Raw genomic sequence first — 12,231 nt, 5'->3', positions numbered from 1 at the left:
ACCTCGGCTTGGGCTCCTGGGAGCCACTCTAGGTTCAAGGCTCTTGCCAACCCTAAGGTGGTTCCCTTATCTAAGAATTGTGCTTCCGTGCTCCCTTATCCAACCTTCCTTTATCCCAATCCTTCTCTGGAGCTTCTTAAAGAACACACAAGAAGCAGCTGCTGGCAAGGTGGCCTGGGAGGCAGACCTGGTGGGGAAGATCTGCAATTGCCCCCCGCTGTGGTAGAGAGGACTAGAGGAGGGGCAGGGAAGAGGGGAGAGTGGAAGGCGACTTGGTGGTTCTTGGTGACAGATTCGGGATAACGGAGTCTTAAGTTAATGTCCATAGCGAGCCCAGAGTGTCTATCTGGGTGGACAAGGCAGTGGAGAAGTCGTCAAGCACAGTGGGCGAGTGGAGCTGATTTAGACGGGGAAGGAGAGGCTGGGAGAGACACTGGCGCCGTGTGCTCAGCCCGAGGGGCGTGTTTGGCCCTAAGGAGATTTTAATACTCTTCCAGTGCATTCTGACATTTACAACCATCGACACAGCTGTCTTCAGAAACCACCCCCTCCCCACCAAGGCTGAGATTGCTTTGTTAGCTTTCTGCGTCGATTGAACTGGCTCAGAATCTTTCTGTACTAGAAACACTTTCACTGGAGAAAATAGTTTTTATGGCCACCAATCCACACTCACTTTCATTCATAATGAATACTGCCAGTTACAGCTTCTGCACCCTTAGGGATTCTTCTTGTCCACCATTTCTTTCCAGCTTTTCCCATGTCAAATTCTATAGATTATTTTTTCTCTTTTAGTTCTCAGTGGGTAATAAATGAGTCATGTTGTTTTAGCTACTGTCTTCTATTTCATTTTTAAGATTTGTTTTCATTATTTTAAATTAGTGTGTGTGTGTGTGTGTAAGTATATGTTTGTGTGCACGTGCATGTGTGTGAATCCATGCATGTGTTTGTGGGGTGTAGGGGTGGATGCACAAGGTGACCAGATGTATTGGATCCTCTGGAGCTGGAGTTAAAAGCCAGATGCAAGCTGCCTGATGTGGGTGCTGGGAACCAAACACTCATGTCCCCTGCAGGAGCAGTGTATCTGGCCTTCATTTTACTTTCTTTCACTTGTTTTATTTTTTGTACTAGAACTGTGTTGTCACATGCACACACACACACACACACACACACACACAGAGAGACAAGGGTTCAAACACTGGAGTCAGAATCTCTGAGTTTATAGCATGTTTTCTTAGCTGTGCCATTTCACGGGCATCAACTCAAAGCCTCATCCCCAAGGTTAGGCAGAAGAGCTCCTGGCCTCTGGCTCACCTAGTGGCCATGGTAAGTCTTCTGCCTCCGCCTGTGCTCTAGTGTCACTGTGGAGCTGGGGTGGAAGATGACCATCAGGGACATGCCCCATTCCCCTCAGCCAAGGCTGGTGAGGATTCTTGAAGTATAAGACAGGAGGAGTTAGCAGAGAGAGAGGGAGGAGGGGAACTCTAAGCTCTTCAGAAGGAGAATTCTAGTCTTGGGTTCTCTCTCGAAGGAAATGCAGAAGGATATGGATGAAAAGATGGATGTTTTAATGACTATACAGAAGAACAACAAATTGTAAGTGTCACCTCCTCCCTCCTCTTTGCTCAGTACCCTGGGGGCTCAGAGAATGCACTCCTCAAGGAACTGCCTTGGCTCCACCGTTACAATGGCTGGAAGTCAAGGCCTTCCGTGCACCCGTGTGCGGGTAGAAACAGTCTCCCCAAATCTCTGCCCACTCCTGACCCACTAGTCCCCTTCAAAAACAACCAAAGGAGCAGCAGGAACTTGGGCAGATAGGAAAGACAGACAAAGATCCCCAGCTCAGACCCAAGAAAATGGAAGAACCTGACGGAGTATCATTGACTAGCGATAAGACGATGATGTCACAAAAAACAAAGACTAATCCACCGGATCCCCTTCATTCGTGTCAGAGTTGCTGCGTAAGTGAATTCCTGTGTGCCTTCAGCACTGTCTACAGCCCCGGGCTGCTCCTGCCCTGACCCCTCTCCTCCCCCAACCCCAGAGCTCTTGCCTCACCCTACCCCAGTCCTTAGATAAATGCCCTAGTCTGGAAACCTTCCTTAGCTGCCTGCCTTCGAGGCTGCGGTGAGACCCAAGGCACAGTTGTGCAGTCAGCCCCTAGACGTGCCTGCTCCAGTTCTGCTCAGTCACTCTGTCCTCTATAGCAAAGCCTGGTGACGTGCCCAGCAGGCTGGCCAACTTGGAAAAATGATCATTTGTGTGCCGTTTCTGTCCCCTCTACAGGAGAAATGTTTGTTGTGTGCCCTAAAGAACAACTGCCATCGGGGGTAGGTAGAGCCATGCGAGAAGGGCCTTCTCAGTTGGACTCTGGTTATCCCAAAGGAGTATGCTTCAGCTTCCTTTTGCAGCCAGCCCCACCTGTGGGTGTACAGGGACTAGGGACCGCGAGCGGGGTTCCAGCACCCGGCATAATCACCCAGACATAGAAGATGTGGCACCAGGAGAGAGGATTTGGGTGGCCGACCCTAAGGTTGCTGTCCACAGGCTCCCTTGGTGGGGAGGGTACCCCTTCCGCGGCAGCCTCAGCCTGGCCCCAGGTCCCCCACCTTTCTCCCTCCTAGCAGGAGACCTTCACACCATGCCTGGGCGCCCTTTTCACCTTTGTCATCTGGAGCTGCTTTCTGATTTATCTGTACTTCAACCCCGATGAGATGGAGTATGTGCTTCCCACCTAGTCCAGTCATGGAGCCCACCAGCAGCTCCGGCTCATCCTCTCTGAGCTGCAAGGCAGGGTTTTCTGCCCTCTTACACTCCATCCTCACCCCACCCAGGCTTCCACCTGGACATTAAAGACTTTCATTTGAAGTCCAAAGGTTGTTACCCCTTTGAGTACTAGCTCAACATTTGGGTGCCCAGAGCATCACTTTTTGGTTCAACATATTTCGGACCCCGGTTCCTCTTCCTTTCCCTGTTGGCCAGTGGGACATTCTATCTGAGTGATCTCGGTGTTGGCTCTCTCCACTTCACTGGGCCCTAAAAGTCCCAGGTCAGAGCTCCAAGATGGCCGGAAGATATCAAGCCCCAGTCTGTAGTAATAGGTGCGGCGGGGCTGCATCCCCAGAACCCTGCTGCCCGCAAGGCTACCTTATGCCCCGAAATAATTACACGGACACTGTATTCTTTTAATCACTGCTTGGCTCTTTAGCTCTAGCCCTTTTCTCAGCTAACTCTCGCACCTGGACTAGCCCATTTCTAATCATCTGTGTGTAGCACCCCAAGGTGCGCTTACCGGGAAGATTCTAGCCTACGTCCATCCTGGGTCGGAGCTTCATCGCGTGTGCCTCAGAGAGCAGAGCTCTCACCTCTGCCCGCAAGAGTGGAGCATCTTGTCTCTCTGAGGCGTCTGCCCCCGAGAGGAGAGCTGTCGAGTCTCTGAGCTCACTTCCTCTTCCGCCCAGCATTCTGCTCCTCCCACCTACGTTCTAACCTATCAGGGCAAGCAGCTTCTTTATTTAATCAACCAATGACCTTCCTCCATCACCAGTCTGTGTAGACTGAAGACACATGCCCACTGCCCTGCCTACCAATCCTCAACATCCTGCACCCTGCAATATGACCTGGATGTCAGGGGTAACTCTGGAAACCTCGGAGCCTCAAGTCTGTTCCCCTCTAAGGTCTTATGACTAAGTAGACTGTGATAGCCCTTGTAGTGAATTCTAATTGGTCTTAATAATAAAAACCCAGAGTCAGATATTAGGGGGTGAAAGCTGAAAGATCAGAAAAGATCAGGCAGTCACTACGAGTTCTTACCTCTACAAAACCCTCGGACAGAAGGGGTGAGCTCCTGTCTTCTCCCACCTCTCTCCTCCCAGCCATATGGCTACCTGTCTCCAACTCCCTAGTGCTGGGATTAAAGGTCTGTGCCTCCTGAGTGCTGGGATAAAAGGTGTGAGCTCTGTTTTTCTTTTTGACTGGTTAAACCTCAAGTAGCTCAGTGTGAGCTTGAACTCTTGATCTTCCTATTTCCTCCTCCCAAATGCTGGAATTAGAGGTGTGTGCCACCACTGCCTGGCCTCTGGTTAACTTGTGGCTAGCACTGGCCTCTGATCTTCAGGCAAGCTTCATCTGTTAGAGCACAAACAAAATATCACCACAGCCTTTCTTGGACTCTGGTGAGGTTCACCTACTTTCTGCCTTTGCAGAGGAGCAATGTCCCTTGTCCCTTCAAAAGGCCTTTTCCAAGCTGGAGATGAGGTGTGAATGCGCTGGTCTTTAATCCTAGAACTGTGAGGTAGAGGCAGGCGAGGCCCAGGGATTGCTACGGAGTTCAAGGCCAGTCTGGTCTCCACTGTTAGGCAGAGGCAGGCGAGGCCGATCTCTATGAGTTCAAGGCCAGTCTGGTCTATAGAGAGAGATCTAGGCTAGCCAGAGGGACACAGTGAGACACTGTCTAAAATAAACAAATAACAAGAAAAATTAGAGATGAGCCAGAAACCACCAGCCTCTCCCGTGCCTACCTCAATTCCCTAAGTGCGGGATGATAAAACTGGCTACTAGTTTAATCAAGAGGGAAGAAATGTAGAGAAAACAGTGTCTTAGAGACTCTCCCACCACGGGTATGACTCTTCGGCTTTGGTTTGACAGGGCTCTGTATTCATTGCACGCCAATTCTTCCATATCTTCTTGTTGGCTGCCTCTACTTTTAGACAGTATAATCAGTCAAGTTCATAATGGTAACAATACAAACACATTGGGTGTTTCAGATACACATTTTAAAACAATACTCAAACACAGCTAGTGGAGGCAAACAGGAGACAGATGGGGCTAGCCCTGTCCTTGTTTCTATCTATCTCCACTGTTAACAGAACGACTTGGAGCAACAAGAAACGGCTCTTGCTTTGCTAATGACAAGGTGTCAGAGGACTTACATTACTGCTGGAGGCTTTGGGGGGGGGGATCTGTCCTTGCCTTCCCCAGCCTCAATGGCTGCCTCTGTTTCTTAGCCAGTGCCTGCCTCCCTTCCTCAAAGCCAGCTACAGCCAGTGGGGCCTTAAGCTGTATCATACTGACATGTCTCACCTCCCTCCCTTCAACTTTCTCTTAAAGATTTTCATGATTACATTGAGCCCATCTAGATAACCCAGAATGTTCTCACTGTAGCCAACAATTAGCTACAAAATGCAACAGAGGCCTTTGGTGTCTTCAAAGGTCATACTCTACCTCCATTGTGACATCTCAGACCTCGCGTAGGAGGTTCTTCTGTTTATGTGTTGCTTTCATTGGTTGAATAAAGAAACTGCCTTGGCCTTTTGATAGGGCAGTACTTAGGTAGGCGGGGTAGACAGAACTGAATGCTGGGAAGAAAGCCAGAGTGGGACCATGGAGACGCCATGGTTCTCCTGCCTGAGACAGACACTGGTTAGATTCTTGCCAGTAAGCCATAGTCACATGGCAACACACATTAATAGAGATGGGTTAAACTAATATGTTAGAGTTAGCCAATAAGAAGTTAGAGCTAATGGGCCAGGCAGTGTTTAAATAAATACAGTTTCTGTGTGTGATTATTTTGGGTGTAAGCTAGCTGGGCGGCCAGGACAAACAAAAGGTCACCCCGCTCTCCTTTCAACACAGACCCTAACCCACAAATGCTCTGTTCTTTGGGGCGCTGGCTTTCACGCAGGCCCACAAACTCCATCACTGCTGTCTCACTGAAGGAGTCTAATTGTTCCCCCCTTGTGGAATGGATGCGGCAGCCAATGAATAGAAAAGGTTGAGATATTGCAGGATACCTCAGAGATACAGTGGCTTCCTTCCATCTTGCTGCCCTTGGAAGCCACTGAAGCTGTCCTTGGCAAGGGACTGAAGATTCCTACCAAGAGCCACCTAACGTACCGTATGAGAAGTAGGTCTCAGCCTGGAGGGTGGCTCAGTCGGTAAAGGCTAGGCTCACAACCAAAATATAAGAAGTAGGTCTCATCCTGGGAATGTAGCTCAGATGATTGAGGGGTTATATAACATTCAGAAAGGACGCAGATCCTCAGTACTGTGTAAAACAGGCCCCTTCCACCACTTGAGAATCTCTCCAATCTCTTTTAGAAGGGCACTAACTCCATTCACAAGGGTTCTGACTTTTAGACAGATTGCTATTGCCTATTAGATGGTTATTGGAGAGCTAGCCTCCTCTGAAGGCATCACCTCCACGTTTTAGAGGCAGATGACCATCTGAACTACCGCGTCTCCCTCCTCCTACACTGGGAACAACCTCTAGGCTCTCCCCCCATGGCCCTTTACCATTTTCTAGGGCCTACTTTTCTTCCTCCTTGGAATATTGAGGGCTGAGGTGTTTCTCTCAACCCCACAGTCCCAGAATTATCACACTGCTCTGTGAATGAATAAACTTGATCAGCACTCAGCCTTCAAGGCTCAGAAGATAAAATTAAAATTAAACACTGAAAGAAATCAGAATCAGGGGGCTAGAGAGATGGCTTAGTGGTTAAGAGCACTGCCTGCTCTTCCAAAGATCCTGAGTTCAATCCCCAGCAACCACATGGTGGCTCACAACCATCTGTAATGAGGTCTGTTGCCCTCTTCTGGCTTGCAGACATACATGGAGACAGACTATTGTATACATAATAAATAAATATTTTAAAAAAAGAAATCAGAATCATTCTGGTCTAAAATCTATAGTTATTAATTAATGACAGAAATGAAAACTGGCCTAGAACACAAGAGAAAGCCCTTGTGAACCAAAAATATAACCCCCAGTTTTGTTGTTCTTAAAGAAAATAAAACATTTCTCCCTCTGAATCAAGTGTCTATAGCCATAATTTGATCAATTATAAAATGTTCCCCCAGCCCTCTGCATTCATCTGCTAGTTCATTTCCTAGTGTGGCTGAGATGAGGATATACATTTGTTTGAGAGGAACCAATGTAAACTTTACTAGAAAGAAGAACGAACTTGAACCGTGATCTCAAATCACCGTCCCTGGCAGGTGACTCAAAGCTTCTGATTCAAGCCCTGACCTGTCCCCACCCCTCTCTCCACCCGTCTCTGGGGCCTCCTGGTCCAGTCACACTCTGCACAGTGAGCAATAAATCCCCCCACCTGTACCCCCAAATCTCTTCCTGGCCCAAAGTCACAACAGAGGTCCTTGTTCTCGCTCGGTTTTCTGACAGACAGAGCACAGGGGGATCCCTAGCCCAACCCTAGACCTTGGTCCCCAGTAGGATTTCCTTCGGCCCATCTGTCTACCTGTCTACTTGGTGCCCTGGATAAGCCCTCCAGGAGCCCTGGAATGTTAGAGAGAGCAGAGTCCCCCTGAACCCCTAGGCCTGGCATGCCTGTCAGAGCTAGTTTGAGAATTCCTGAGAAGATGAATAAAGAACAAAGCCCGAAGCAAGCTCGTAAGGGAGTGGTCTTTGCTGTGTATCATTTCGTCTGTCTGTTTGCCGCCTCCATAGCTGATTCCTGCACACACACCCTTGCTTTCGCAAACGGTAGAAAGCGTTCTTCCACCGAGCTACACTCTAAGCCCCGTGCTCTATCTCTGGCAGCTCTGAAACCCTTTCCTAGAAGAGACGAAAGTGAGAGAAGCCAGGAGCTACACGGAATCCATTGATTCCCCTCCACTTCTCCTGCTTGATGGTCGTTGTGAGTGAATGTGCTCATCTACAGAGCATGTTGGTGCCACTTGGTCGTTTAGGCAATTTCTCTCCCATAGCAAACAAGCAATCCAGTTCCACAGGGCTCCGACTCCCCCTGTTTTGGTTTTGAGACAGGGAGAGCCTCATGTAGCCCAAGCTAGCAAGAACGTTGCGATTTGAACCCCTGACCCCCCTCATCCACTTCCTGGATATTGGGATTACAGGTATGTACCACCATACCCAACTCCATGGAATCTTTTTTTAATATTTCATATATCTATTGCCAAAACTCCCCTCCCATATCCCCATATATACCTTAGTCCAAGGTCTGGGCATCTAAATTCTGAATTACAACAGTTTCTGGTCCATTCCTCTCAACTCAGTAGATTTTTACTCCAAAGCCTGCGATCCCTGTGTGTAACACACACCCTCAATATATCATCCCTAGCCACTGCTTTCCTTCAAGTCAGCCCTTGCTCAAACACCACCAGCGCCCACCGCAGATGGGACAGTAGCATTCCTCATCACTTCCCCCTCAATACCTTCCGTTTCTGCACTGTCTCCCGACATTGCTATCTGTAAACCCGGGGCTCTAGGGTCCTCTCTGGATCCTCCCCACATTCTTGCTTTGCTCATCGTCCCCTCAGCCCTGTGAAATCCTTCTTGGCTGCCGTCTGCCTCCACACAGCTAAGCCGGTCACTTGGCCAGAGGCGTTTGCACCTCCTGACCCTGCCAGCTCCCGTGCTTCCCTTTTCTCCCTGCAGTCCGTGGTCATCTTTTGAAGGGCTCATGTTGTCATCTACTGTCCTCAGCGTGGAGGTAACATGTGGTGCTGAGGGAAGGTTGTCTGAACTTTGCTGCCTAGCCTGGGAAGTTCAAAAGTCAATTCTCTACCCCCTGCACCTGGAGTCTGGGACCTGAGCGCCATGGGCATTCCCAAAGGAGGTCAGTATGGCAGCAGGGGCTTCCCACCACAGGGATCCCTGTAGGGGTCTTTGACAGGCTTGGTACAGCCCCCCCCCCAAAAAAAACCTCTCAGCTACCCAGGCTTCCATTCCAGCATATTCTACCGTGTCCTGTGCTGAGATTAGCCAGTGAGAGGAGCATGGTGTCTACCAGATGCCAGTTTTGAGAATCAGAGGCGGGCCACAGCGACAGACCTGTAGGGTCACAGTGGCTATTCCTGGTGACGTTGTGCCTGGGTTGTCTTTGCTGACACGCATCACCTGATGTGGAATGAAGTGACGTTTAACTTCTCTCTTCTCTAATACTGCTAGTGTTCAGAGCAGCCAGGGTGTTGGGGGATACCTCTCCAACCCACTTCCTGCTTCTTTGGGCTCCAAACCCTTGCTCTTCTGGACACGTCTGGGATCCAGACGATGGACAGGTAGATACTGAACCTGGTTGTCCAGTTGGGTTTTTTTCCCTTGGGATTTGGAGTAGACCCAATTGATTCAGCCAGCCTGTATAAATGAGAACTGGGAACTCAAAACAAAACAAGGCATCGAAAGCTGCTGTGATGAAGAGTAGGCCAGCGCTTCCTTTCCTTGACTCAAAGCCTTCAGTTCACAGTCCCACCCTCCAAACACCTCGGCCTAACCACAGGTACGCTACGGCTGCAACAGAATGAACTCGGTCTCCTTTCATTTAGAAGAATAAACAAACGATCTATGGGCTGTTTGGGGGAACATGAAAGCTACGTGTGTGTGTCACCTCGAAAACAGCATGCTATGGGTGACAGCCGCTGGCTATTACAGAAGACAGGGAAGGATCCCTGGTGACCGCATCTTACTCTCAGTGACAATGACAACAGAGTAAGGAGCAACTGGCTCACTCGGCCCACGCACAGGCAACAGGTGCCGCGGCCGAGGCTCTGACTCAGGTATCACTTGAGGATGAGTCATTTGGGAGCAGCTAAGGAGAGGAGGGCTGGGCACTCAAGGGGGAGAGACCGAATGTGTCACGCATCCCCCATCACTGCTACAGAGCTAGCAGAGTGCCTATGCGAAGCCCCTCTTCCATCCCCAGGTGGAAAAGGACGGGCTCAGGCTTTCAGCACCACATTCTCAGCCAGACCGACCCCACTAGGTCCCAACATCTGTCCCAAGCTGGCCTCAGGGATTCCTTTCCTAGAGCCTCCAGCAGCTCACCCTGATATTTCAAAGACCATATGCCTTTCTACATCTGTGATCAGGGTAACTTTGGGATGTTTCTTTCTGTGTTAAAACAAAATACAACAAAGCCAAAATGTGTAAGAGCCTGCCTTCTCACCTGTCGAGGAACCAGAGGGTGCAGTATGCCTCAGGAGGATGGAGTGGAGTGGTTCTCAATGGAGGGAGCTTTGCCCATCTGACATTTTATTTTGTTTGTTTGATTTTTGTTTTGAGACAGTCTCACTATGTAGCTCTAGCTGTCCTGGAACTCACTATGTAGACCAGGGTAGCTTTGGTCTACCTGATGCTCCCTGCCGGGTACTGGGATTAAAAAGCATGCAGCACTACACCCAGCCCACTTGGCATTTTAGTATTGATAGCCTTACAACAGAGTTCTATTGATAGTATTGATAGCCTTACAACAACAGAGTTCTATCAAATGTTGAAAGAAGAACTTTTTTGTTTGTTTTGTTTTGTTTTTCGAGACAGGGTTTCTCTGTGTAACAGCTCTGGCTGTCCTGGAACTAGCTCTGTAGACCAGGCTGGCCTCGAACTCACAGAGATCTGCACGTCTCTGCCTCCTGAGTGCTGGGATTAAAGGTGTGCACCACCACCGCCCAACCTAAGAACTTTTACTAACACTTCTCAAACTCTTCCAACAATACTGACGAAGAGAGCAATTCCAAACTCATTACACAAGGCGAGCCAGCGAAGTCAGAAAAAGACATTATGAGAAAAGGAAATCACAGACTGCTATTCCTAATGGCATAGAAGCGCAAATCCTCACCAAATGCTAGCACAGAAAATTCAAGAAAGTAATCATCGTAATCAATTGTGAAGTATGGTATACAAAGATAATTTAATACACTTAAGCCAATAAATGTTGTTTAACCACAAATAATGCAAGACAAAACTTAGACGGTCGTCTGAATAGATGTAGTAGTAGAAAAAGCAGTTGGCAAAATTCAACATATCATTTATATAAATGAAAAAGCTTTGAGCATGAATCCAAAGACAAACATATAGGCATCCCCCTGAATATTAACCTTCATCAGGCGATGAAAGGAGACAGAGACAGAGACCCAAATTGGAGCACCGGACAGAAATCTTAAGGTCCAAATCAGGAGCAGAAGGAGGGGGAGCACGAGCAAGGAACTCAGGACCGCGAGGGGTACACCCACATTCTGAGACAATGGGGATGTTCTTTCGGGAATTCACCAAGGCCAGCTGGCCTGAGTCTGAAAAAGCATGGGATAAAACCGGACTTGCTGAACATAGCGGACAATAAGGACTACAGAGAACTCAAGAACAAGGGCAAGGGGTTTTTGATCCTACTGCACGTGCTGGCTTTGGGGGGGCCTGGGCGGTTTGGATGCTCAACTTACTAAACCTGGATGGAGGTGGGCGGTCCTTGGACTTCCCACAGGTCAGGGAGCCCTGATGTCTCTTCGGGCTGATGGGGGAGAGGGGAGGTGGGGGGCGGTGGTGGGGAGGAGGCGGAAATCCTCAATAAATAAATAAATTTAAAAAAAAAAGAAAAAGCTTTGAGCAATATAACTCAATGTAACAATTAGGCAATGTTTAATTTCACAGGCACAGCTAATATCATACCAATGTGGAAATGTTAATGTTTCTCCCTTGAGAGGAGGAGCAAAGCAAGGATACTTAGTTCACCATAGTGCCAGAGGATTTAGACAAAGCAACTGGGCGGGGGGGGGGGGGGGGATAGCCACATAGAGAATTGTCTCTGTTGTCAGCTTTTAGACATGGTGAGCACCAAGTGTTGCTCACTGTGGGTGGCAACTGGGCAGAGATGAGCAACTCTGGGAGAGTTTCTAATACCGTCTTTCTGGGGGCAATTTTAGAATATCATGTACAATAAAAGACATAAAAAATGTGTCAAGATTTTACTAGAAAGTTTGTCAGAGTTATTTATAATATATATTTAAAAGTCAAAAACAATGTAAGTAGGACATCAGTTTGTTAAATTGTGCCGTATTCATAGACTGGAATGCACTGACATTAAAAATTATATATTGTTAGCCACGAGTGGTGGTGCATGTCTTTAACCCCAGCAATCCAGAGGAAGAGGCAGGCAGATCTCTGAGTTCAATGTTAGTCTGGTCTACAGAGTTAACTCCAGGACAGCTAGGGCTTCACAGAGAAACCCTGCCTTAAAAAACAAACAAAAAAATTACATATTGCTAAAATATGTTTAATGAGGCAGGAGGTGGGAGGGAGAGGCAGGCAGATCTTTGTGTGACTTTAGGGCCAAACTGGTCTACACAGCAAATTCTAGTCAGCCAGAACTAACACACACACACACACACACACACACACACACACACACACACACACAAATGCTTAACGACATCAAGAGGTATTAGAGCTATAGTATCACTATTAGCATATGGCCCCAGGAGCTGGAGAGA

General features: G+C 48.4%; 1 protein-coding gene across 2 annotated transcripts in view; it reads left to right on the top strand.

The window, feature by feature from the left end:
• The window catches only part of Tex35 (testis expressed 35), a 9,692-nt gene extending 6,873 nt beyond the window's left edge, over window positions 1–2,819 (top strand). Inside the window, exons 6-9 of one of the 2 annotated variants that reach the window (XM_005363924.2) lie at window positions 1,529–1,593; window positions 1,769–1,958; window positions 2,284–2,327; window positions 2,625–2,819. In XM_005363924.2, coding sequence (XP_005363981.1) covers window positions 1,529–1,593; window positions 1,769–1,958; window positions 2,284–2,327; window positions 2,625–2,685 — 360 coding nt within the window. In that variant the 3' untranslated portion in view covers window positions 2,686–2,819. Of the gene's footprint in view, window positions 1–1,528; window positions 1,594–1,768; window positions 1,959–2,283; window positions 2,328–2,621 lie in introns of both variants that reach the window. The other variant, XM_005363923.2, reaches the window with a different exon arrangement.
• Window positions 2,820–12,231: the final 9,412 nt, after the last annotated feature.

Source organism: Microtus ochrogaster (genome assembly GCF_000317375.1).
Source record: "Microtus ochrogaster isolate Prairie Vole_2 chromosome 6 unlocalized genomic scaffold, MicOch1.0 chr6_random_2, whole genome shotgun sequence".
In the NCBI taxonomy this organism is placed as follows: Eukaryota; Metazoa; Chordata; class Mammalia; order Rodentia; family Cricetidae; genus Microtus; species Microtus ochrogaster.
Note: the sequence above shows the minus strand (reverse complement) of the source record. Positions and strands in the feature narration are given on the sequence as shown.